Source organism: Apis mellifera, linkage group LG2 (genome assembly GCF_003254395.2).
Source record: "Apis mellifera strain DH4 linkage group LG2, Amel_HAv3.1, whole genome shotgun sequence".
NCBI lineage: Eukaryota > Metazoa > Arthropoda > Insecta > Hymenoptera > Apidae > Apis > Apis mellifera.
Window position 1 is genome coordinate 14,105,032 of NC_037639.1, and position 26,670 is coordinate 14,131,701.

The window sequence follows — 26,670 nt, forward strand, 5'->3', positions numbered from 1 at the left end:
TTCGATCCCGGATACGACGAGATCTTCGCTACGATTCGATCGTCCCGAATTGTAGCGAGCGAGTGGCGGAAATATTTCGATCCATCTCCGAGAGCTGCTCCGCTCGAATACATGCGGAGAGTTCTCGAAACGAGGACGACCGATAACCTAATGGTTCCGATGAATTATTCACGAGACGTGTAATTAAAGATATATCGGTTACGAAAGAAAGACGCGACGCGTGGATCGACTATCGACGAGGACATTGACGAACCGAGAGAGAGAGAGAGAGAGAGAGAGTGAGACTGGTCTCGTTTAATCGGACCGATACCTTTGCAGATCGACCGAGGAACAACTCTGAACAAGAGATGCAGCGGTGTCCGTATCTCCACGAGATGAAGGAGCGCCTGCTCTCCCAGCCGACACCGACAGACAGCCTGGACATGGAACGACTCGACGGCACTCCCGTCAAGGAGCCCAACCTGCACACCGATTATCCTGCCCACACCAACCCTGGGGTGATACCGGATCCCCCGGAAATGCCGCCCGACTCGCTCATCGGCACGGTCGTCAAGGTACGCCAACTTGGGCCACCGTTGTCCATCTCACTTTCGCTTTTCCATGCCTTTCCTTCTCTGACTCCTGTTTCATCGATTTTACCAACGAGTTATAATTAATGTAAATTGCAACGATAATCTAATAATCTCTTATCGCGATTTTTAAATAGGAAACTGTTTATTTCTTCTTGGTAAACCAGTGTAACGTTTCGATTCCTATTCCGTTGAAATCCTTGACAAAGGGATCGCATTACGGAAAATATCACAGAGTACATATTGTATATAGGAAAGATGAAGCAACAGATCTCAAGTGTCGGAATTCGTTGTTTCCAGCTGAATTCGGATGGTTACGGCTCGCATACGTCGCCGGCGCACGCGAGGCAGCCTTTAGTGCCTCAAAACGCCAACAACCCACCCCTCTGCCTCACCCCTACGCACTCCGGCCCGGCGACTGGCACGCTGCCAAAGAACGCAAAGTGAGTACATATTCTTACGAGTGCGAGTTGTTAAGATCCTCCGAAAGGTGACGAAAGGTGGTGCCCTCGCGATTTCGTAATTCGCTCTTCTCTGCATCTCCTCTAATTGCGTTTACACGCCCGCAACGAGTCGTCGCAAAGTTGCGTTGTCCGCTCGCCTCCTCCTCCTCCTTCACCTCCTCCTCCTCTTTGTTTTCTTCGCATCGTCGATAAAAATAGGGTATTACGGAAACGCGCGTTGGCGGAAAAATTAAATGTCGATAGGTTTCCCGCCAAGGTTGAATATAATTTGCACGCGACTCGAGTGATAATTCGAAGCGAGCAGGCTGGATAGCGAAAAATCCTTTCCACTCGGACCGAAATAACACGGGTTTTTACGACCTCGTCGCGTAACAGACATCGATGGAGCATGGGTACGTTTGCTACGCGAGTAATCGTTTATTTTTGGAGAGATCGTGTTCACGTATCGGGCGGAGGGAAACGGTGCGTTAAACACCCGAAAACCCGTCTTAAATAAACGAAATTCAACGATAATATTTGGTTGGAATTTCGAAAGGGGCGAATTTTAGCTCGAATTTTTAATTAAGGAACCGATCTTCGGCTTCGCTCTCGACTAAACTAAACTAAACTAAACGTTAAACACCTGAAAACCTGTTTCAAATAAACGAATTCCAACGATGATGTTTGACAGAATTTCGAAAGGGGGGGAATTTTAACTCGAATTTTTAATTAGCGAATAAGGAATCGATCTTTGGCCTCGATTCGCTCTAAACTAAACTAAACGTTGAACACCTGAAAACCTGTTCCAAATAAATGAATTCTAACGATAATGTTTGAAGTTATTGATGTTAGAATTTCGAAAAGGGGGAATTTTAGCTCGAATTTTTAATTGGCCAGTCAGAATAAGGAATCGATCTTCAGCTTCGATTCGTTCTTGAGTAAACTAAACTAAACTAAACGTTGAACACCTGAAAACCTGTTTCAAATAAACGAATTCCAACGATGATGTTTGACAGAATTTCGAAAGGGGGGGAATTTTAATTCGAATTTTTAATTAGCCAGGGAATAAGGAATCGATCTTCAGCTTCGATTCGCTCTCGACTAAATTAAACTAAACTAAACGCTAAATACTTGAAAACCTGTTCCAAATAAACGATGATGTTTGATAAAATTTGAAATTTTATTATCTCGAATTTTTAATTAACCAGCGAATAAAAAGAATCGAATCGATTATCTTCGGCTTCGATTCGTTCTCGACTAAAGTAAACATTAAAATCTGTTCCGAATAAACGAAATTCAACGATAATATTTGGTTAGAATTTCGAAAGGGGGGAATTTTGGCTCGAATTTTTAATTAGCCAGCGAATAAGGAACCGATCTTCGAGTTCGATTAAACTAAACGCTAAACACCCGAAAACTCGTCTCGAATAAACGAAATCCAACTATAATATTTGGTTAGAATTTGGAAAGGGGGGAATTTTAAATTAGCCAGCGAATAAGGAATCGATCTTCGGCTTCGACTCGCTCTCGAGTGATTAACGAGCGATCGAATTTTTGAAAAGTACATCGAAGAACATACGAGAGGATAGGAAGTTTCCAAAGTTATCTCGTGTCGTTACACGAGGGAACACACGCTCCGGATGAAGATTTATCGTTAATATGCGCGGTTAAAGAGGAACGCCATTTTGAATCAGCCCTTCGGCGATCGACCTCGAGATGCAACTCGAGGCCGATCCAAAAAAAAACCAATCGAACTCACTGAAAAATCTCTTTGAAACGTCCATGTTCGCATTTAAATTCGCGTTCGTCGTGAAAGTATCGTTTTCGACGAGCAGAAATTCGAAAGATATTCTCGAAAATTAGGTTTTTGCGAAGGAAAAGGTGGGAAATGTTGGGAGGAAGAATCGAGAAGAAAGAGAATCGCGTATTTAGCGATCCTCTCTCCGACCACTCTCATCATCCAGGCTTTAGTTCTAGAGGCGCGGAATCGTGGCAGCACCGCCACCGAGACTCGAAATCAATACTCGGTGTGCGTGAGTCTGGCCTGTCGCAATCCTTGCAACGCGATATTACAACACGCAGAAAAAAAATGGCAGGGGGACACCGGTATTGCGCCGTATCTGTGACCCGATTCGAATCATCGCTGGGAACGAGATCGCCAACCGTGCGCCGCCGATCTTCTGCGGTCTTCCACCCTTAACCGAAACTCTCTCTCTCTCTTTCTCTCTCTCTTTCGAGAGAGAGAGAGGATCTCCTTTATCGCGTGACACGATGCATCACGTTAATTCTCACGCGACCGTTTCTACCGGATTACCGCAATAACGGAGGTTGTTGATCGCGCGCTCGGGATTCTTCTCCGCGTCGATCGTAGTACGAGCGCATGGATTACGGGTGAAAAACTTGTCCCACTTGGGGAGGGGGGAGGGAAAAAGTAGGAAAACTGTGATCGAGGTTGGCATGGATTCGATGGATGGCTGCCAAGTATTTCGATCATCGAGCGGCCAACCGGTCACCGACCTTCGCAATTGGAAAACAACCCTATCTACTACCTCACATGTGTGAAATTTCGATCTTAATATTATTGCGAAACATTGTCGATTAGGATAAAAATCTTGAGAGTTTGTAATTTTTTTCCCCTTCGAACGGAATCGACGACGGATACGTTTCGAGAGAAATGAAAATCTGGGGAGGGAGGAAGGATAATCCCGGCGATCGAAGAATCGGAGCGAAGGATCGGCGGACGAAAAGGGTGGAAAAGATAGGATTTTGTGGTAGGGTAAGGTTACTGACCTCGGTGCTAGCGTTATCGAGCGGGTCAGTGGGTCGCAGAACCACAGAGCATATCACTCCCCACCCCTCCTGGACGTTCCACCCGTCCAGGTCTCCTACCTCTCGCCGTTCCGGATCCTACTCCCGTGGGAACGCAGCCGAATGTGCGCGCGCGAGTCTCTTCCAACTTTCGGGCAACGAGAGAAAAACCACTCTCTCTCTCTCTCTCTACCTCTTTCGACGGAATTAAAAACTTATCGGCAGAGACAGAGAGGCGATCTTGCGGTCGCGTGGAAGAGGAACGGGTTTTGAAAGTGATGGTGAAACATCGCGCTCTCCTCGAGATGGAAGCTGAAACTCGATGCTCGTTCAATCGACAAGAATTTTTCCAATGAAAATTCGTATAGATTGGGAGAGCAGGGTTGAATTTTCGGAGGGATTGATCGAGAAAACGAGGCTCGGGAGAGTTTCGCGACAGCGCACAGCGTTCTCCATACTGAAATTCGCGTAGACAAAAGACGATGCAGGACGAGTTATCGCGGCAAAGGGTGCTTCACCGATTCTCGCCAACTGTGGACTGCGATTGTGCTCGAACATTGAATGCGAGAGAGAGAGAGAGGGAGAGAGAAAGAGAGTACAAAGGCGGCTCGTAAATGCATCGATGCCGCGTCTTCAGCATCCGCTATGTCCGGGAGGCTGAGAATAGATCTGAAAGGATATTTAAATAACCCAAGATCGTGGGGATAAAAATGGAAAAAGAGGACGTTGCCTGAATGTTTATTCACGGTTTATCATTGGCGGAGCTGAGTCTGAATGAAACGCTCGCGCAAAAAAAAACTGGAAGGGAGAGCGAGAAGGGAAAAAGCAATTTTTGTTCGTCGCGTCGCGGCTCCCGCTTTACGAATCGGGAAGAATTGAAAAATCCATTTTCTTCTTCTTCTTCTTCTTTCGAGTCCGAAACTCGCCTCGAAAAAGCGATGCCCGGTCGCTTCGGAGAGGTTCGCTACTCCGAAAACCCAGTGACCGCGATTACTGGGTTGGAGGAACGGCGGAGAGGCGAGAATTGATGGAAAAGTTGAAAAGGAAAACGCGGGTGGAGGGGAGGAGGTCGAATCGACGAGAGGAACAACGATTCTCGATCGAGTATTCCGTAGCGATTACCGAGTGGAGTGGAAAATGGACGAAAAGAGGAACAGAGAGAGAGAGAATGTAAAAAGGAGAGAAGGGAAAGGAGGACACGAAGAGATTCGCGACGCGACGCGAGATTGGAAGGGAAGAAAAGGGAGCCCGTGCAAAGGGAAGAGGAACCCTGGTGGAGGAGAATCTTCTCGTTGGATCTCGGCGCGGTAGGGGACGAGGAGGGCGGGAGGGAAGGAGACGGAAGGAGCGAAAGGGGTGAAAAAGGCGGGGGGGAGGCGCAGCGTGGGGAAAGATCGGGGAAAGGAGATGAAAGATATCGGGGAGAAAAAGAGGGTTCGGACGCGAGAGAGCGGTACAGAGCGAAAGCCGCGGTTCCCAGTGCGCTTGTGCAAGAAGCTGCCGCTGCCCGGGAAGAGACCTCCCGGCCAGCCTCAGTCTCCGGGATGCTGGGGGCGGCGATCGTGATTCTACCCCCATTTCACCGTGCTCCGATAACGCAGTCCATCTCGCTCGGCTGCTGTCCGTCCGTCCGTCCGTCTCTCCCGTTCCTCTCGGATTAACCCTCGACGCTTCTGTTTACGTCCGCTATATCGTAAGCTAGAGCCTAACTCCCTCTCTTTCTCTCTTCCTCTCTCTCTCTCCTCTCTCCCTCCCTCTCTCCCTCCCTCCCTCCCTCTCCCTCTCTTTCTCTCTCTCCGTATCCCCCGTCGTTCGTATCTCCAGTCCTCTCGATCCCCTCTCCCGTTGGAAACGCCATCAACTTCCTCTTTCTCTCGCCGACCTTCCATCCTCCATCCCTTCTCCGCGTCTCCGCTTCACACCCTTTTCCGCCGAAGCTTGGGTGCAGTCACCGCGAGAACCTTCAGCCAACCACCTCTCCAGCAGGTGAGCTTTCTTGGCCGTGGCCGCTCGGTGACTGGACAGTTGGTTGGTTTCGTTGGTCGCCGCGTCGTCTGCGTTCGTCGAGGTGTGTGCATCGCACTCGGTTGGTAGCCGCGCGTCGCCGTCGTCGCCGTCGTCGTCGTCGTCGTCGTCGTGCTCGTCATCGGTCAGTCATCCGGACCGAGAGTGCTCGGATCCTCCTCAGCTGCCGCTCGTGTGCACGGCATTTTCCATTAGCTCGTTCGACCAAGTGCGCGGGATCAGAGAGAGGGAAAAACCTTTGGAGTGGCCCACGTCCTTCCTTCTTCCCTCCCTCCCTTCCTTCCTTTCTCTCTTCTTTCTCCTCTCTTCCCTTTGTTCCCTAGCGTTCGATCGTGGCCACGACTCCCTCCACCCCTCTCGATTTTTCCAGCCCCAAAATCCAGCGCGACCCCTTCTTCGTCTCCTGTCGACCCGTAGGTCGATAACTTTCTTCGGTGGAACGAAGAGATCCCCTCTCGATATCCGGAACAATGAAATAACCTCCGTTCCGTGGAGGTTGCTAGCTTCGCGCATTTCGTTCAGACGACTGAGAAAATGCCGTGGTTAAAATTCGTTCGAGACGGTCGTCCTTCGAAGGGACGCGAGGCAAGGCGCAGGAGGTAGCGCGTTTCAAGAGCGATCTTTGCCGAGTTAGGAGTCGAAGGGACGAAACGCGCAGGCGTGATCCGCGGAATCGAATGAACGGACGGCAACAATTTGGGGAGAGAGAGAGAGATAGATAGATAGATAGATAGATATACGGATAGAGAGAGAGAGAAAGAGTTTTTGACTCGCGCCCGCTGCCCTCATTTTCGGAAATGGTGCCTCCGAGCCTCGCATCCGAGTCGACTCTGTGGCGCGACGCGCCCTCCGATCGACCAACCCGACTCGATTCCTCCCTTAGCTCTTCTGCCATCTTCGTGCGGTATTTCGAAAACGATAAATCTCGGGACGGAATCGATCGCTCGGCCGCGCGCAATCTCGCGGGATTATTACCACTCGGGATATTTCCGCGCGGTGCACGTATCGAGACGTTCGCCAAAATGGCGGGTGCGGCGGCGTGATCGGTCTGCCGGCGGTGTGCGGGGAATAAAATTGGCGCGGTGTTGGATCTCCGGTTAGGAGGGAAAAAAAGAAAAGAAAAGAAAGAAAAAAAGAAACGGTGATACTTTTCCCGGTGAGATCCAGTCGTGTGTTTTGCCGATCGTTAGGGTCCATTTCGGGAGGAGAAGTGATCCGCGATGGTGGGTGGTGGTGATTGCAAGGTCGCCACCGTGGAGGTGGAAGCAGCCGCTGCGGACAACACGGCGACGCTGCCCGTGACCAGACCCCTGAATCCGCAAAACAACTCGTCGCCAAACGCGCAGGACAACGCCGAGAAGAACAACGCGGCGAACAAAGAGATGGAGCTGAAGAACGTGCGCTCGACCCCAGCGAAAAAGTAAGATCCCGGCTGTAGACGTAGAGAAAAATCATCCACGACCGACGGGTGGGAGAATGGAGGGGGGAGGAGGGAACGACTTTCTTTCCTCTTCTTTTTTTTCTTTACCTTTCTTTCCCACCTCCTCGTTATCACACGTATCCGTAGTGACAACCGCGATCCTTTTTTACAACGCTTTCTCTTTTCTCGTCCTCCTCTTCCTCTTTTTCTCCCCGTTCAATCCCAGGGGGAGATTCGCTCCGCCAGGGGGATAATAATCCGTCGCCCGTTTTAACGAGGGATTTATACCCGTCACGTTACGTTTTCCTTCGCGCTGCAATTACACCGAGTTGAAACGAGACTAGGTCAAGCGTCCACTTGAAAAGAAACTACCGTAATCTACACGCTAACGAATGGTAATTATTTAGGAGCACCGTTTTCAACCTCCCTGAAAAACTCCGACTCGTCCACGTTTCTTCGCGTTCTACGCGCTTGTTTTGCTTGCCACTGTCGCCGATAGGAAAGATAGGAAAAGAGAAAGAGTGGGGGAGGGAAAAAAAGGACGAGAAAACAAGGGGAAATTGGAAAGAATAAATATCGGATACCTCTGGCGTAACTGGGTCGACGTTATTAAAAATTCCACGAACGCAAACTCTTCCCCGATACTACGGATACTGGATCGGGGATGCGTGGCAAAATATCGGTCCAGTCGGCTATCCATCCCGTAGGAATTTCGATATCGAATACTGGGTCGAGCGTGGAGTGCGTCTTTCTCCGTGGGGAAAAGCAACGTCCGGAAACGTTTCGCGTGCATCGAATCCTCCTCCTCCTCCTCCGTTTATCGGATTCCTGCCGGGGACGTAACGATTTTCGATCGCTCCTTTCTCTCCTCCTCCTCTGCCGGATTTGCATTCGTCCCACGGATTTGCGACGCCCACGATTACGGTGGAACGAAAGTGGAATACGGCCGCTTGAATGGGCGCAGCGAGAGAAGAATAGCCGAGAGCGATCGAGAATGATCATTGCGCGTTGATCAATTTCCGTTAGAAATTTTAGTTAGATGTATGTATATATATACACTTTTAGAAAGGTATGCATCGATGCTTCCCAATCCGTGGGTCGTGGCAACTTTAAAAGAGGAGATGACAAAGGATTTTCCGGCTGGCCGATGCCGGAATTATTTTTAGTTGACGATTTCTACCGTCCAACGAAATTTCCATCGATTCGTTCCAACGATCATCGATCGCTCGAAGGAGTCGCGATTCGAGAAACGCGCGTTGGCGAGGATAATTTCGACGAAAACGGTGGAAAAAATTATTTCAATATCCTTGGCGCATACGCACGTATGATCGCGCGTGAAATCACGTTCTCCTCGGCCGTGGTGCCATTCATTACGAAGCCTTTCTCTCTCTCTCTCTCCCTTTCTCTCTGCTCGTTCGACTCGAAATGGCGGCAAGAGATGGAAGCTTTGGTGTCTGCGTGTCTATTTACGACGCACTTCGTTAGCTGTCGCGGTGGCTGCCTGTGAAGCGTCTTGCGCGTCTAGCGTGTGCATTATACGCGGCACCGAGTTATGCACTCGCGCACGTACACCACCTACTACCCCCCGTGCTGTAAGCAAGTAACTAACCGACCGAGGTTGCGGCCGACCGACGAATGGAAATCATTCTCGGGAAAAGAATCGAGGAAGTGGAGCGCGAACGTATTTCGAGAAGGGACGGTTTACGGCGTGCGGTTTATCTTGGCGCGATATATCGGGGATGCGAGACAGGCCGTGCATTAACCCTGCAACACCTTCCTTTTCTCTCTCTCTCTCTTTTGGGAAATGGACGTCGAGCTAAAGCTAAAAAAAGGGAACGGCTTTGGCTCGCAACAATCCTGAGCGAAAAGGGAGAATCGAGGAGAGGACAATGAGAACGAGATACGAGAGAAGAGTATAAAGCGTAAAGAGGATAACTCGATAAATTAATTTTCCTCCCTCGCATCTCGAGAGAAAGACAAGAGAGAGAGGGAAAAGTGCGAGCATCGATCGAGCAGGATAATGGCGCGAACTAGTTTCTAGAGCCGCGATTTATAATTTATTAATATCGATCGGCGAGGTGTATGACAGCGATACGACATACGCACGGAACACCGTCGCGATACCTTCTCGAATTACCACTAGTCGCAATTGAATTAACGCAGGCTGAAAACGAAGCTCGGCCGGTCTAGACGAGACAGTATTAAGACGAGCTCCGTGAACGTGACTGCGCATACCGCCGTGCCGGCAAAAAAAAAGGAAAAAAGGAACGAGGCGATCCGCCACCGAAAATAACAGGTTGAACAGTTCTCGGTCGGATCGACGACAGTGCGGGCTAAAATTGTCCGTGGTTAAAATAGGAGCCGGAGTTTGAAAAATCCGCGAGTTGAAATTGCAAATGGAAAAGGAGGCGAGAGATCGCGACGGATTCGGGTTTGACCCGAAAAAAAGTGGAGACGCGAGAACGTTTCCTGCGTGAATATTAAACGGGGGATAGAAAGAATACGGGCGTGATTAACGCGAAGGAGGGGAGAAGAGAAATTCGTGGAGAGGACGAGCGAGGGTGAGTCGAGAGGGTGAGAGAGAGAGAGAGAGAGAGACCAGCGGCTGAAAGTAGGTACTTCGAAATATCGACCGTGTGCCACAGCCTCGGAGTTCGCCTCGGAGCCTGTGTATACGCGCTGTATACGTTTCCCGTTACCACTTCTCGCCGCTTTTCTTCTTCCCGAGGATGATGAAAAAGGCCACACCGTGGGATACGGCGGCACGCTCTTTTCTCTTCCTCCTTCTTTCCTTTCCTTTGCCCCTTATCACCGCGAAAACTTTGAAAAACTTTCATCTCTCGAGGCCCTCGCCCCAATCCCCCTTCGCCTTGGCATCCTCTCGCCAGTGTCAAGAGATGATTTTTTTCCGCGAGCAAAGTTCGAGTGAAAGTTTCTCGCGAGGGAATTAAAATATAGGGATCGAACATATATATTTATTCAACAGGATGTTTCTTTCTTTCTTTCTTCTTTTTCTTTTTGATCGGAGAAATCAATGTGTAAAAAGTTCAAATGTGTATTAATAATTCCCATTTCTCCCTCTTCTTATATCAAATAACAGCGATTTGTGAAGTTGATTGAAAAAAAAAGAAAAGGATGACGTGGGTAGAACAATCGAGAAAATATCAACGGGTTAGGGTCGAAGGAAAGAGGAGACAGAAAGGCGGAATGCGGAATCTGGTATCGCTAAATATCACGATCCTTTATCCCACGGTAATCATCGAAGGGCAAAAAAAAAAGAAAAAAAAAAAATGCCTGACACGAGTGTACAGGCTCGTGCGGAACACAATAAAGTCTGCGCCCCAACCCCTGAAATGCCAGCGTGACAAAGGGTGGTTAAGCCCTTCTTGACGAAGATGCACCGTGGCGAGCCCCTGATATTCCCGTGCAGACGTCGCGACGTCGCTGTGCAATCGCGCCGATTTTCAAATATCGTCCCTCTCCCCTCCCTCCCCTTTCCTTCCCTCCGTTCGTTACGCGCTTCCTTTCGTTCCTACATCCCGATCCTCCACTCCTCTCCTCCCCAGGAGGTCGAAGGAAGAAAGAAAGGAAAGAAGGAAGAGAAACATCGTTCGCGCGATTGATCTCTAACGAGACTTTCTCTCTCTCTCTCTCTCTCTCTCTCCCCCTTCGCGTACGCAAATTATCGATCTCGCGACCCAACCTTTTTAACGGGAGAGAAAAGAACGGCCGTGGCGGGCGAACTCTCGGCAGAAGCGCGAGAGTTTCGAGCCGCGGAAGAAGCACGAGTTACCCGCTTCCTCGATCATCTTTCTCGAGTCGAGGATGATCGAAGTCTAGTTCGAGGGCGGAACCTGTTCGAAGCCGAGTTAAGAGAAATTAAAAGCGAATTAAAGGGGACGGAGTTAAGGATCGAGAAAGGTTGTTGACAGAAATCGACGGATTCCGTGGATCAAACGCGTTGGATGTTTGAGAATAATAATAAGGTGGAGCAAGATTGGAGGATCAATGTAAATAAACGATGCGCGCGTGTGAACGTTGACTCGTAGATGTTTCGTGGCGATGAGCGTTGGATAAGCGTTAACGTTCGTGTTCTACGAGAAGCTAGAGAGAGAGAGAGAGAGAGAGAGATGGAAGTGGAGATCGTGGCTTGTGCGGAGAGCAACAATGTGAACAGATCGGGGGGTGGCGTCCCGACCCACGACAGCAGAGTGCAAATAGTACGAAAAACACGGTGAGACTGGGGAGGAGCGGCGGTGTTTTTCTTTCTTTCTTTTTCTTTTCTTCTTTTTGACGCAACGTTAAAGTTAAAGAGATGCAACGATCGCGCGCGATCGTGACGACCCGTTGGCGACGCGCCTATACGACACGCACGAGTCCCGCCTCTTTCTTTTCTTTCTTCTTGCAGGACGTCGCTGTTCATTATCATGAGTTTCATCTACGCGAAACTGCTGGTGGTTGTGTGCATCGCTTACGTGATAAGCGAGGTGGTCACGCACAAGCTGCCCCTCTACTACTACGAGGGATTCTTCACGTACCTGTACGGTGTCAGCATCTTATTCCTGCTCTACGTGTTCTGCTTCCTGCTCCAAGAAAGCGCTTGCTGCTCGAGGGGCAGCGACACGCCACCCCCGCCTCCGAGGCCGCCCAAACCGCCCAAGGAGCCCAAGGAGAAGAACAAGAAGAAGGACAAGAAGGACAAGGAGCAGAAGTCGTCGAAAAGCAAGAAGGAGTATCAGGTCAGGATCTTTCTGGATGATATTTTGATAAAAATGTATGTAAAATATATATATATATATACGTATTCGTGGTTCGGAAGAAAGACACGCCGTGCATTTCGGTGAAACTGAAGTTGTCGAGCCGACAATTTTAAAAGGCATTGACGTAAGTGGGTTATCCGTCGTCTATCGACTAGAATGCGCGTGTTACATCTCCTCCTCCTCGTTCATTATCACGTGAATCCACTTCTGAAACTGAAACTCGGCAATTTTGTCCTCGTTGAAATTTACTCTTGCTCTTTTCGGGGTCGAGGCGAGGAAATTGTCTTAAAATTAGCTCGAGGCAAAGAGAGAGAACGGCTCGGTTATTAACGATGACCGATGATTTCAGGACGCGGCTGACGTCGAGGCTGGGGTGGCCACTCGGGCACTGAGGAAGCGGAAAACTTCGCAGAACGACCAGAGCCATGGAAGCTTTTTCCTGAGAATCGGAGCCATTGGTGAGGGAATCGAAATCGAAATTATCTTAAAATAGGAAGAGAAAGAACGAATCCTTCCTTCGCAGCTTTCGGCCTCGGTACAATGGTCTACAACGGTTTGGAATTCGGCACCTTCTTCGAGGTGCCGCCCACGTCGCCCTGCTACCAGATCCTCCAAGGCGTGAATCCAGTTCTCCAAATGATTTTCACCTTCATGCAGATGTACTTCATCTTCATGAACTCGAGGGTACGTAAAACATTCTTCCTTGATTATTCTCTCGAACATTGATCGCCCCTCCCTCCTCCTTAGCTCAACATTCATCGCTTCAAAGTGATCGCTCGCTTCGGCCTGATGCACGTGGTGGCCACCAATCTCTGCGTCTGGATCCGTACCCTCGTGTTGGAAAGCATCAAGGAGATCACGAAGCATCACCAGAAAATGGGCCAATTCGAGGCTGGCATTCTTGGTAAATCAATCTCGATAACCATTTCTCCAAAAAGAGAGAAGAATCTCGCTAATCTCAATAAAAAACCGTTTAGAGAGTATCAAACAGCACTCGATGAGGAACGCCGGTGCCATATTGGGAACTGCGCCCAGAGACGTGGCGCTTCTGCGCGAGGCCCCATTAACAGCGACGAGGTCGTCCACGGTCCCAACGTCGGTCGCGAGTACCATAGCCGCGTCGTTCGGCCGAATGGTGAAAACTACGGCTAGGGCGATCGCGAGGGCCGTGACGACACCGACCTCGACCACCACCACGGGCTGGAACCCGCCGACCTCCATGACCACCTCCACCTCGACCCCTCAGCCCAGTTTGACCACGACCACTGCCAGCACTCTGACCACTTTTCTAACCGCCCTCACGCCGAGAACCACCACCGAGGAAAGGACCACCCCGACCACCCCCGCCACGACTACCACCTCCTCCACCGCCGCCACCACCACCACAACCACCTCCACAACCAGCATACCTTCCACCACCTTGTCGTACTTCGTCCAACTGTTCGACGCGCCTCAGGCGGACAACAAAGAAGAGGTAAAGAAAATCTTTTCGAGATATTCGATCGTGGAATAATGTTGTTTGGCTTTCTCTCTCCACGGCAGATCAATCAGATACATCAGATCTTCGACCTGAACAATCAAACGAACAGCAGCGAATATTGGAGCCCGAATTTCGGCGCTTACGCGGAGGCGTTGACGGACGAGGAGATCGCGTCGAATTCGTGCGGCCGGGTGAACATAATGGGGACGATCGTGCAGGACGCGGAACCGTATCTCTTCCCGTTCATAATCGAGTACAGTTTGATCGGGGCTGCGGTGATCTACGTGATGTGGAAACACATCGGGCGGCACCCACGTTGGCCGCATCAGGTGGAGGCCGACCTCGAGCGGCGCCTCGAGGCCATGCTGTCTCGAAGAGCGGTCGCTTTGGCTCACGCGGGTAATCAATGCGATTCTCTATCCTTTCTCTCGTCTTTCGATGGCCTCGACTCGAAAAACTAAAAATCGGATCTCTCGATGAAAAAAAAAATAGGTCACACGAGGGTGGACTGCGTAGGAGCGAGCAAAGGATTGTTCTTCGGCCTGTTGCTGCTGGTCGGCTCGCTGATCTGCCTGATCCTGTTCTTCGTGCTGATCCACCACCCTGACTTCGGCCTGGTCGCCATTTACCTCGCGGACGTTTCCCACTGCGTGCTGATGGTCCTCTCGATCGTTGCCATCATCGTGGGATTCATACGGGTGCAGAGCTTGAAGTTCAAGGCCGAGGAGCAGAGCGACCTGAACGACATCCTCCTCCGCGTGTCGGGCTTCGGCCTCTTCGTCTACGCCGTGTTCAGCGTGATCGCCGGCTCGTTGGCCGCGTTCACCCACGAGCCCAACCTCCTCGTCATGCTCACCGGCCTCCTCTCCGTGGCGCAGGTCATCCTCCAGATGCTGTTCATCGCGGACGTGTCCCGAAGAAGGGTCCACCTGCCGGAGCACGACCGTAGCAAGCCCGGCAGGCAGGTGGTCACGTTCTTGCTCATCTGCAACCTGACCATGTGGGTGATCTACACGTTCGAGTCGCAGAAAGTGATGGCGAACCCGGTCCAGCTCGATTTCTACGGGTTCCTCGCGTGGGCCATCGTGCAGAGAGTCACGCTCCCCCTCTGCATCTTCCACAGGTTCCACAGCGCGGTCACGTTCGCGGAGATATGGAAGACGAGCTACAAGGCGCGCCTCGATTAGACGAGGGGGTCGTTCGTTGGATCGATCGTACGGAGCCCGGAGTGATCGTCGTTCGCGAATCGAGAATCGAGAGAGAGAGAGTAAGAGGAGAGCTTTTCGATCGTCTCTTTCCAAGAGACTGGAGGGAGGAAGGGATGACCAGGCTGGTCGATCAATCGGACATATCTTGGAGAAATGTTATTTTTTGGGGGCGGCTTGCGGCTTGCCTCTCTCGAAATCTCGAGAATGATCGGCGAGGATTGAGGAGGTGCGACAACGAGCACGCTTGCTTCATCATCGGATTGGATAGGGAGGGTGGGTGGGAGTAGGGAAAGGCGCCAGGTGTGTGTCGAGGCTTCGCGCGCAGAGGAACCGCAAAAAAATCGATCGCGAAGCGTCGTTTTATTTTTTTACGCGCGTTTGCATGCATTCGTTAGCCTCGGTTCTCTTTGCTTGAAACAGGTTGCTTCCTTGATCGGTAATGTCGGGCGGGAGAGCACGGATCAGGAGGAAACAGGTCGATCGAAGAAGAAGAAGAAGAAATGAAATTCTAGGAAACCGGATAACTTTGAACGGATCGTGTTATTCGTTAAAAAGCACAAAAAAATAATAACGAGAAAAGCAAGATCTGAAAGAACACACACGCGCACATATACACAGTGTACGTGCAACGCCACAATCACGAAATAGGGCCCATTTCCTTTCACCGTGTTTCACACCTTTTACGATCTCTATTATATACTGCCGTCAAATTTTCTACTTTTATATATTATATATGTATCTTCGCCCCCCCCCCCCCCCCATCGTGCATCGAGAACGTTTAAGAGTTCGATTTTCACTCTTCGTTTTTAACCCTCGATCGTTTTTCGAAAGAGAAAGCCGAGAGAAGAGAGGATTTTTTCAACAAAACATCGTGGCAATTAATCATACGGAGAGGTATACGCGAAGAGTGGAATCGTCTTCTTGAAGCCGATATCACCTCATATTAGCGATCGAGATTACATTGTTCGTTAGCATGGCCCATGGAGATAGTTTTAGGTGAATAGCCGCAGTGCGATCTCTTTCTCGCGAGAAAAAAAAGGATGGAGAGACGAACGATCGAAGAGAGAGAGAGAGAGAGAGAGAGAAGAGACTCGATGCAGGAACAGGGTAAAATTTCGTTGCGCCGCAAGTCGAGCGAATTGACACGACGCTTTTATATCGCGGATGGATACGCATTCTTTTGTTCGAACGAAGATTTTGGACGAAGCTGCTTGTCCGCTTTGTCGACCGATTTCCGACGAAAGAAAATCAAAGAGAGAAAGAGAGAGAAGACGCGCCAAAAAAAGAAGAAGAAGAAAGAAAGGAAAACAATTCCGACGTTCTTTCTCGTTGCGTGCTGCAAAGTACAAAATTGTTTCTAACTTTTAGAATCTTTTATCGACACGATCCTTTCGACGATCATGCTCCGAAAAGAGCGTGTATATGCGATGAATACGAGAGGTGTGATTCGAGTCGCAAACGAACGAAAGTGAGAGAAGAGGAAGAAGAGGAGGGAAAAGGGACGAGAGAAGCGACGACGATGCGCGCGGGGGAAAAAAAGAATCTTGTATAAAGGGTAAAGCGTATTTTTTTCTTTTTTTTAAAATTCGAAACATACTCGAGATGTACTCGAAGATGTTCGAATCACGATAGGGAGGGGACAATGACACTTGAACCACGAATGTAGATTTTATCGCGAGATTAAGAGATTAAAAAAAGTAACGAAAATATCATAGGCGGAGGTTTTAAGATGAACGTGTAAAGGAAGATTATTATTGACGAGAGGATTAAAGAAAAAAAAAGAAAAAAAAAAAAAAGAAAAAAAAAATTATTATAGTCGGTACACCGGTAGCGAATCTTACACATACGCGTACACACAGCCACCATTCACGGAAGTTTATTAATAATTACCATGGTCGATTAGCTTTTAATGCCATCTCTCGGGAGAGATCGAACGAGATAAGTGGAACTTTCACATTTATATTCGCTATGAATATCGTAGATCGTTCAAAAATACACACACACACACATACACACACATACCACGGGGAGAAATACACACGCGTTATTTAAATAGTCGTTATTATACGTTGAAAAAAAAGAAAAAAAATCCCTCCACGGATCCCGCGAAACTCGGAGAAGAAAAAGAAAAAGAATCCAACCCTTTATTTATTTCCTAACAGGAAAAAAAAAAAAAAAAAAAAAGAAGAAGAAAAAATAAATAACCTGGTCGAAGTATGTACCTAGCTCTACTCGAGTCTATAATAAATATTTTAATTCTTAGACGTGTGTATGTAGGTGAAAGAGAGTTAAATGAGAGGAAACGGGAAACGAGTGTGGAAACGGAAGAGGGACGAAGTTGTGACACTAATATTATACATAATTGTAATCCGAGACGACACATTATTATTATTAAAAACGATAACACGATATAAATATGGAAAAAAAAAATTTAAAAATATATTATATATATATATATATAGATAGATAGATAGATATATATATATATAAATATAAATACATCTATGGAGATCTTTTATTGACTTCGATGTGCGCAATTGCGAATGAAGTGATGCGAATATGTAAATAACTAATGCAGAGTTTGATGAACGTATCGTTCAGCAGAGTGTCTGTAAAACGAAGAGCAATTATGTTTTGCGAGTTTTATTCTCGAGGCGTGTTTTCGACGGAAAGAGGGTGCGTTTATCATTCCCCTTAATCATTGTGATCGAGCCCTCATCAAATCTCTTCTTGAAAGTTCAAAGAAAGAAAAAAAAAAACTTCATCGACGTTACTCTTCCCGTCGACGAATATTTTACGACCGATCGATCGATCGATCGATTTGTCAAAATTGACGAAAATGTCCGCACCCTCTTACCCCTCGATTCCCTCGTCTCAATCGCGAAAAAAAATTCATATTTGCCCATTGATTTCATTAAGAATCAAAAAGGAAAAAAGAAAAAGGAAAAAAAAAAGGAAAAAAAAAAGAAAAAGAAGAAAAAAGAAAGGAAAAAAAAAAAAAAGAACAAGCGTTCGTTTGATCTTTCCTCCGCTCGAATCCCGAAATCTTTTCACCAACGCTCTGCGCGAGAATCACAGCGTGTATCGAAAGATCGAAAGGAAGAAAGGGGATGCGAGTCCATAGGAACGACAATATATAACAAGAATATTCGCTAGAACGTTTACACAAACAAAAACAAAAAAAAAAAAAAAATCATAGTTAACAAGGCACTGCCACACACAGGACCAACAAAGAAAAGTCGAGAAAGTGAGATGATAGAGAAGAATGTGGGTGAGAGAGGAGAGCGAGAGAAGGCAGGAGGAAAAACGCGAGGAGAGGGGACGAAGCATGGAACGCGAATAGATGGAACCAAAAAAAAGAAAATGATAATTATAATAATAATAATAATAATACTAATATTAATAATAATAATGATAATGAAAAAACGGGGATTTTCGAGCAGAAATGGAGAACAAGCGAAAAAATATGATATATAAATACATATACGAAGCCAATACCCTTCCAACGTTTATCGAGAATGCGTGGTAGTCGGAGCGTGTGAGGAAATACGTATGCGCGAGTGATTGGGAGCAACGGTGCACGTGCGACACGTTTTTATTATTATTCGGCAAACAACGTCTTTGTATACTCTGCCCGTGTTCTAGAGAAGGACAGGAGGATCATGGTTCTTGTGTATGTACATCAGTATCTCGATAGTAGCCGTAAGCCTAATCAATGAGTCGCGGATTTGCCGAGGAAAATCGATTCAACTTCGGTCGAATGAGACGAATCCTCGATTTCGAGGGCCAGAATCGTATGGAATTGTATGGAATTCCAGTGAGAGGATAATTAGAGCGAGGAATTCACGCTTCTGTTTAATTATTTCGATGACGAAGGGGAAAGAAAAAGAGAGAAAGGAAAGAAAGAAAATCGCGAGGGGCTTGATGCAAAGGCAAATCCGCGACGCCTCGTCATTTAACATTACGTAGTGAGTTTTCGATGTCTTCGAGCATAATTACAGTTTGTACACATACACAATACGCGCGCACAACCGACATACTCATCACTCTATCAGATAGATACGATAATAGGGAGGGAGGTGGCAAATGGAAGATTTCACGCGGACAATGGGATTAGAAGTAATGTTTCAACACGCAAGACACAAAGGAGAAAGAGAGAGAGAGAGAAAGAGAAAAAAAAATACTTCTACAAATTACATGTTGTCGTGTATGCAGTTTCTTGAAGTCGAGTAGCGACGAATACCACCGTAAACCATTCGTAAAAAATTCGCTCATTCATCAATTCCCATTTTGATTGTATAACGTTGACACGCCGTTTCTCATTGTAATCCGTTGAGGCGGCACGATCACATCGTGTCGCCGTCATTTGTAACAATATACGATTATATTGGTTAATAAAAGTTATCTAGATGTAACATCGCTCTCGAGTTTTTAAGTATGTCTGTCTCTGAATATGAATAATTAATCTTATTTATCTTATTTAATTGCGCGTGCATCCCACGATGCATTGTCCTACGATAATAATCCCATAATAATGTCGAACGATGAGAGCATACGCGTAATATGGCACTTGCAGTCCGGTCTAACAATAAGTGAATAACATAATATGATACCAATCCAGTTTAACAATAAGTGAAACGGATAATCAAAAGAAATCGTGCAAGATTTAAACTGAACTGCAAATGTGCGCAGTTCTTAGCTTGGTATTGTTTTTCAGAAACTATTACATTAACGAGATACTTTTAATTACTGTCTACATTATTTTGATAGGATGAATTTTTAAGAAAAAAATTTACAAAAAAAGCATTTTGAAAAACGATGCCAATTATCAGATCTAACCAACGTCGAGACCTGCCTATGAAAAATATGATAAAAGGTACAAGGAAGTGAGAGAAAAAAAAATTAATTTAAAAAGTAAAGTGACAAGAACAGTTTAAAATGTAAGAAAAAAATGAAATAAGAATTTAAAAATGAGAAAAAAAAGAAACATAAATAAAAAATTTAATATAATTATTAACCAAATTAATAATATCCAGTAAAGTTATGAATTTTAAAAATTAAAAATATTAAAAAAGAAACGTAAGACAAATATTAAATATTGGAAAAATCTGAAGTACAGAAAAAAATTTAATTCATAAATATTGATTAAATTTTTTTCAAATTTAATTTTGATATTTTGTACAATAATATTTATAGAATTATTTTATAATTAAAAAATCAAGAATATTATATATACATGCATAAAAATAATTATAATTTTAATGACGAATAATCATTATTATTGATTCTTAAAAAATATTTACTCAAACAAATTTTTTAGAAAAAGTTTCTTGGGATGATTTCGACATCCGAGCTTAGAAAGAGAAAAAAATTTTGAAAATCCTGAGATTGTTAAAAAAATATTAAAAATAATATTTATTTTTTTTTTTTAACAGACTTATATTCTTTGATTTATCATTTAATTTTATTTCAAACTTTATTTAATGAAATAAAATTTTAATATCTATTAGGCAAAGCAAAAGTTAAATAAGAAATTTATTTATAACAAAAAGAAAAATATCTGTATCACTATGTGTATAAAAATTTACGTATATAACAATCGTATTCATTTGAACTTTTCGTCTTACGACATGATTAAATGATTGAAGGAACAAAGATGCATACAACTCACCATTAGATGCGAAGATTATTGACCATTGATGCTGCTATGGCTTTAAGAAGCCATTATAAAAGCCATCATCATGTAAAAGGACCATGGAAGTCGTAAAACATCTATAATAAAAAGCAAAATAATACAATTTAAAATAAAATCCAGAGTGTTTGAAAAAATTAAAAAAAGAAAAGATGAAACTCTATTAATATAATAGTATAATATAATAACGATAAAAATTAAAATTTTAATATAAAGATTTGAAATTTAAAAATCTAACGATTCTGTACTAAAAGAATAAAAATTTAAATGAAATAAGAAAAGATAATTATTTCTTCGTATGATGGATAATCATCTTATCCTTTTGAGAGAAATACTGATTCTATCATGTACATGAAACAAATATAAAAAGAATTAATAAATAAATTATTAAAGCGACCGTTACAATCGACAAATAAATACTGATTCTAATTTTACATTATCCATTGAAGGATTCAAAAAAACTATTAGAAAGTAAACAGTTTATTTTTATAAAATAAAATTAAATTTAAATACTATTCTATTAATTGCTATTATATTTATTGCTATATATTATTAATTTTCGATTTATAGCTGTTTAAATATTATAATTGCTATTTTATTATTTTCATTAATTATTAATTGCGAAAAAGTAGTTATAAATGGATTTACAGCAATCAATAATTTGTGATTCACGGTTTTATGGTATATCAATTTTTTATTTATAATTTTGTTACATTATTCGAAATATTTTATAAGGAATCATAAATTGAATTGACCGACAGTGGTCAATTTAGAATAATCAACGTAACTACAGTGGATAAACTCTATCAAGAGATAGAAAAAAATGTAGATTCCTATATATGATAAAAATCATCTGTCAAAAAATAAATAAAGTCAAATATATTAAAAAATTGTTTAAACATAAAACGTATATGATATTATTCTATATATTTGGAAAAATATCGATACAAACTATTTATAAAGTGCTTGGATAAATGAAACAAATAAAAGTAAATCTTGTATTTAACGATAGATGGCGAGACAAGACTACTAGTGTTGGCAATGCAGTTACTCTGCACAGAATTTATAGTAGGAATACTACATAATAAGAAAAAGAGAGATATTTAAAAAAAAAACATTAATGATTACTGCAAAAATTAACATAAAAATAAAAGTTAAATGCCTTCTATTTTATAATTATCTAAAATCTAATTTAGAATATGCAATATTACAGCATTGCTATAACATTAAGAATCAGACCAGAAAATAAAAGATATTATAACCAGAAAGAAAATAAATGGCAAACAGGAAACCAGGGAATCGAATGGAACAAAAAAACGAGCCATGAAATAGCAGTCGAAGAGAATGAAAACAAAAGAGAAAGCTACATGAAAATACATATGCATAGCCGTATCGACAACAGAAGAAACATTCACGGCGAAGAAGCTGCTTGTGAACGACCGGTAAACAATTAGTCGCGCCGTATGGCGATGAATCATTATTAAAGACGATGACGAGCCAACTGTCCTTAGGCACTTCGTTGTCCCGGTCATTCGAACCGAGACCCTGTTAGCATGCGACATTAATTTGCGTAAGGTGTTTTGGGGTGCTACTTGAAAAGCAACGGATGTGGGTACGCGACAGAAAGGAGATGAACTAAAAGGCGAGGAAGAGCAACGCTGCCTCTCATTTGCCTTTCAATACCAGTTCCCTTGTCATTGTGACAACGACGCTACTATTGTTGTGCCACCGTATACCATGTATTACCTACCTGTTCGTGTTCTTACCAGCGTGGGTGGCGGCCGTGCACTCCAATCGTCATTCAAAATCGTCCTCTTTACGAATCGTATTTTAAACTGACACACATAATTTCCACTGATTTCAAAAAAATTATCACCATACTCGCGTCTCTTCTTCTCGAATGGACTCGTCCATTCTCTCACGAATGACAACGCCATCTAGGAGAAAAGGAAATCGTTATTCAAAATTACGCGCATTTCAAGCGAAAAAAAAATTACTCAACTATCAATTTTTCTAATTATGATTATTCAAAGATAAAAAGTTAAAAAGAATTACAAGTATATATATATATATTAAAGAAATATCCTGAGCGTTCTCTAACGTTTGTAGTCACAACAAGTAATTTGAACGCTTGTCACCATGTTTCATGGTAAGCGTCACTTCGTCGTAAGCAAGCTTAGTAAAGAAACATTTTCGTAAAAAATCTTACCGTGTTTATTCAATTTCCAGGCATTTCCTTTTGTACTCCGTAAGTAACTGGAACGGTTAGTCACATTCGAAAGATTCCCAGAATTTTCAAAGAACAACAAATATCACACGAATTTTAACAGAAACGAGTGTTCACGTCACAGGATTCCGAAACTAATTAAGATGCGCGCGCATCGCTAATAAGTTTCGTGAAACAGCGCATCTCGTTCACGCATTATGTATACATATATACATGTATACACGTATACATGTAAATACATAGTCATCAAGTTACCAGGATATTGGAATTTTTGTTATTCCTCGTACACGTATCATATAATTATCATTTGCGTCAATGCTTCGTTATTTGATTCCAATCCGACTAATAAATACCAGTGCGAATTAAAATATACTCGTACGTATAATTATTCGATAACGTCATAACCTCGTTCGACTGGAAATAGTATCGATTGCAACAATTATATCGATTTTTACGAACGAGCAATAAAATTAAAATCTTAAAAAGTGTGTTCGACATCACATTCAATTGCATTTTTACGCGATAGGAGAAGAAAGATAAGAAAGACAAATGGATTCATCCAAGGGAATGAATACAAGACAATACCTTAACCACAAAATGCCTAGCGGAGAATGATCAAGAGCAAGAAGTGGAAATATTATGGAAAAGTGTCTTCCTCGTTCGTTTCGGGAGTCAAGACGGCGTCAGTTGGCTGTTTTCCACTCGAGAAGTAAGGTAATAATCCGTATAATGGCCGTTAAGCGGTCGGTGATAGGCGAGGCGAGGCGAGGCGAGGAGCGGGCTCGAGCGAACTCTCGAGAGCCCACGTGGTAAGGCGCAGCGAAGCAAGGCGAGAGACCACGTTACTCGCTTTGTACCGCTTAAGCTAATGAGCCACAGATGGCGATATATCGTTGGACCCCGTTCGCATACATAGTGTGTATACAATATAAAGTGGGCCGAAATGCGAGGGAGAGGTAGATCAGTGGCGATATACGAATCGTTGCAAGGTGGTTGAAAAGTCAGCCGAAAGGGGTTGGCCAGGTTCGTTTGGCTCGATGCTTATCTCGGCCAGCCGGTCGTACGCGGCTACCGCGGCCGATCCTATCTCGCGATATGCACCCTCCTTTTAACCCGGTGCACGACCAACCTGCACACCGCCAAATACACGCGCTCGTCTTTTCGCTGGCCGGCGCAGATGTACCGCCCTTTTGCACTGCTTGCCTCGCATTCCTCGGCGTAAGCGATCCCCGCTTATTCTCAGAGAGATTGCGCCGTCCGCAAAAAGGACACACGATTCCCCGCTTCACGTGTTCTCGCTTACGGTACGTATCGCGAATAAATCTTGTTCGACTCGTATCTTTTTTTTTACTTTTTTTCTTTTTTTTTCAGATTTATTGATTTGAAATCTCTATAACGAAGATACACGAGAACATCATGTAAGAATAAGAATTTCATTACTCACGGTAATTGTGTTCCGATTCTTTTGAAACGGCGAATACGTAAGTGAATTAAAAATTTCAATAATATCTATAATTAGACGACACATTTGCGTTTTGAAATGAAGAATTGCTTCTCAATGATACATAGAGATAACAAATACCAAAGAAATGCATCGATGAACGGTACGCGTAAAAATTGAAAAAATAAACAAAGGAGCATGACTCCTTGAAATATGGATGTCCACATGATTGATTGCTCGATAAATCTCGCGACGAAGGAGAAAAAAAAAAAAAAACGTTCGAGCAAATGTGAGAAGCAAAATCGATATCGTTTCCTTTGTTCGTGATCAGGTGGCTTCCTTTATATCCGATTCGAGAAAGCTGAGGCGAGAAAAGAAATCGGCGCACGCATAAAAAAAAAAAGAAGAAGGAGGAGGCACGTGGATCGCGCGGATCGAGCTGAACACCGGCTGAAATTCGCATGAAACGAGAGCAGCAGGTTGGAGGACAGCCGCGATTTCACACCGCGGCCGTGATCCGCGATTTCACGGCAGCTGCACCGGCCAGGAAACGAGACATCGAAGGCTCGCGCGCACCGGACCAACTTTCTGCATAACGGGGACAGAGGCGGCCGTTCGTCTTCGATCGCCTCCGCTCTTTCTTCCGCCCTTAAACGCGGAAAGCGGACGAAACAATGAGACAAGGGAGCCGGCAGCGATCGAATATAAAACGGATACGGAGCGTGGTGGCACGCGATCGGGTCGCGATAAACAACTTGTACGCTCTTGTTTACGCTGCTTTCGAAAGTGGGAAGAGAGGTTCCGCCAACGCGGAACGAGCGCATCCTTAATTAAGCCGCGGATCTGGCCGATAAAAGGATAATAGGCGGAGACGGAGTGCATCTGTTCCTCCATTTCGCCCGGTCGGTCGATTCTTTCCTCGGAGGAAAGTTTTTCTTCCGCGGCGAAGTCGTTAGCGTCGGATCTCATCGACGCGTGAAGATATACAGTCACCGGCGATACACACACACGCTCGAACCGAATCGCGCTAGACACGGCCTATAATTTCATCGTTTCTTCGGCTCCCACGGAACAGCAATTACCCTCTATCGAGACATCTCTAAATTGCGCACTTACCCGAACAAACCGCTCTCCCCCCCTCGAAGAAAAAAAGTACGAGTCGAGCAACTACCTCTTTTTTCGAACCTTCGTCAAATATATTTTATTATACATACGTATACATGTATATATATATAGAAAGATTAAAATTCACCGAGGTAACGCAATGGTTATTTCATCGGAAAAATTACGTGCGAGGCATGTACGCGAGTACCGACTGAATGGAATTGTGCGAGCAACAACGAGAAGGAATTTCCACGGCGTTTTCACGTCCTTGCGGTGGAGGGGGGGGAGGGGAGAACGGTTTCGCAACGTCCACGCCGCGACGCTCCTAAATCCTCCGGGCACTTTTTTACCGGGCACACGAAACGACGTGGGCGGTTGCATAAAGTAGGCAGGCTGCACTTATCTACATGGCGCGCACAAACGGCCGCGGTTGCAACGACCTACGGTCTCGTACTTATGTTAAATTACAGGTGGACATACGCGCGCCACGGCCATTAGTTTTCTCTCCTATGCACGCGCTCATGCAGTTTCTGCCGGCCTAGCTTCGTTCACCACAGATGTTTCATCGATTCGTATATAAGTAGACCCGTACGTATGAAAGAAGGAAAATGTTCTAGCCGCCGATAGTAAATAGAGTCGAGTAACTTTTCAAATCGTTCCAATTGATCGAACGTGCTACCCGTGCTCGTGGCGAAGGACGAGTTACGTTCGAGCAACAAATTTCTTCGGCGAACAGGACGAGAGTGTGCGTGACGAATATTCGAAAAAAACGAGAGATTCGAAACGAACTTTCGAATAACGCACGTGCAAAGTACCGTGCACCGCAATTGCTCATCTCGTAACACCTTCGGCCGCCCGCGTCCTTTTCAACTCGTCGAAATTTTTCGGTTTCACCGCGAACAATGACATGGACGGGTTCGCGGTCTATCCCCTCGAGCTCCTTCGATCATCGATCTCCTTCTCACGGTTTCTCTTTTTTTCCAGACCCCTCGAACGGAAAAGGCCAGAAAGGAGAACGAACCGGAGCGGAGGATCGGACGAAGAGAAACGATGATACTTAAGGGGAGAAGGATAGAAAGAGAAAGAGGCGAAAGGCGAGGAGGAACGTGCGAGAGAGAGAGAGAGAAGCACGACAGGAGGCAGAGCGAAGAATTGAAAGAAGTTATGAAAATAAGGCGAAGCCGGAAGGGGGCGTATGATAAGCGCATGCGACGATCGACACGCAACACAACCACTCTAATTTTAGATCTTGTCACTCTGACGCCAGCTGCTGCATGCCCCTCCCCGCCTATTACAAGCGTTTACGCACACTTACGCGCGGCGCACCGCCGCTTCAACTCGCCTCGATTCGCCCCGACTCGCCTCCGATCGCTTTGTTTCCCGCTCTCTCTACTTACATATGTTGCTCTCCGCATCGCCTTGCCAATTGTTTCCATCCTCTCGCCCGATCACCCGTCTCGTGCAATACGTATATACGCGCATTTCCCATCCTT

At 45.2% G+C, this 26,670-nt stretch overlaps 1 protein-coding gene and 1 long non-coding RNA gene across 13 annotated transcripts in view; one reads left to right on the forward strand and one right to left on the reverse strand.

Annotated features, from left to right (window-relative positions):
• The window catches only part of LOC410819 (proton channel OtopLc), a 29,539-nt gene extending 10,411 nt beyond the window's left edge, over positions 1 to 19,128 (forward strand). For 6 of the 12 annotated variants that reach the window (XM_006568914.3, XM_006568915.3, XM_006568910.3 and 3 more), the window contains exons 2-10: positions 319 to 554; positions 870 to 1,012; positions 11,674 to 12,004; positions 12,375 to 12,483; positions 12,549 to 12,709; positions 12,773 to 12,929; positions 13,003 to 13,499; positions 13,568 to 13,904; positions 13,998 to 19,128. In XM_006568914.3, coding sequence (XP_006568977.1) covers positions 348 to 554; positions 870 to 1,012; positions 11,674 to 12,004; positions 12,375 to 12,483; positions 12,549 to 12,709; positions 12,773 to 12,929; positions 13,003 to 13,499; positions 13,568 to 13,904; positions 13,998 to 14,692 — 2,637 coding nt within the window. In that variant the 5' untranslated portion in view covers positions 319 to 347 and the 3' untranslated portion in view covers positions 14,693 to 19,128. The other 6 variants (XM_006568917.3, XM_006568916.3, XM_006568918.3 and 3 more) reach the window with 6 other exon arrangements.
• A 1,106-nt stretch (positions 19,129 to 20,234) lies between these two features.
• On the reverse strand, positions 20,235 to 23,950 carry LOC107964038. The gene is made up of 3 exons (XR_001702095.2): positions 22,615 to 23,950; positions 22,156 to 22,342; positions 20,235 to 20,485 (listed from the first exon to the last, which is right to left on the reverse strand). It is a non-coding gene; the product is annotated as an uncharacterized LOC107964038 (long non-coding RNA).
• Positions 23,951 to 26,670: the final 2,720 nt, after the last annotated feature.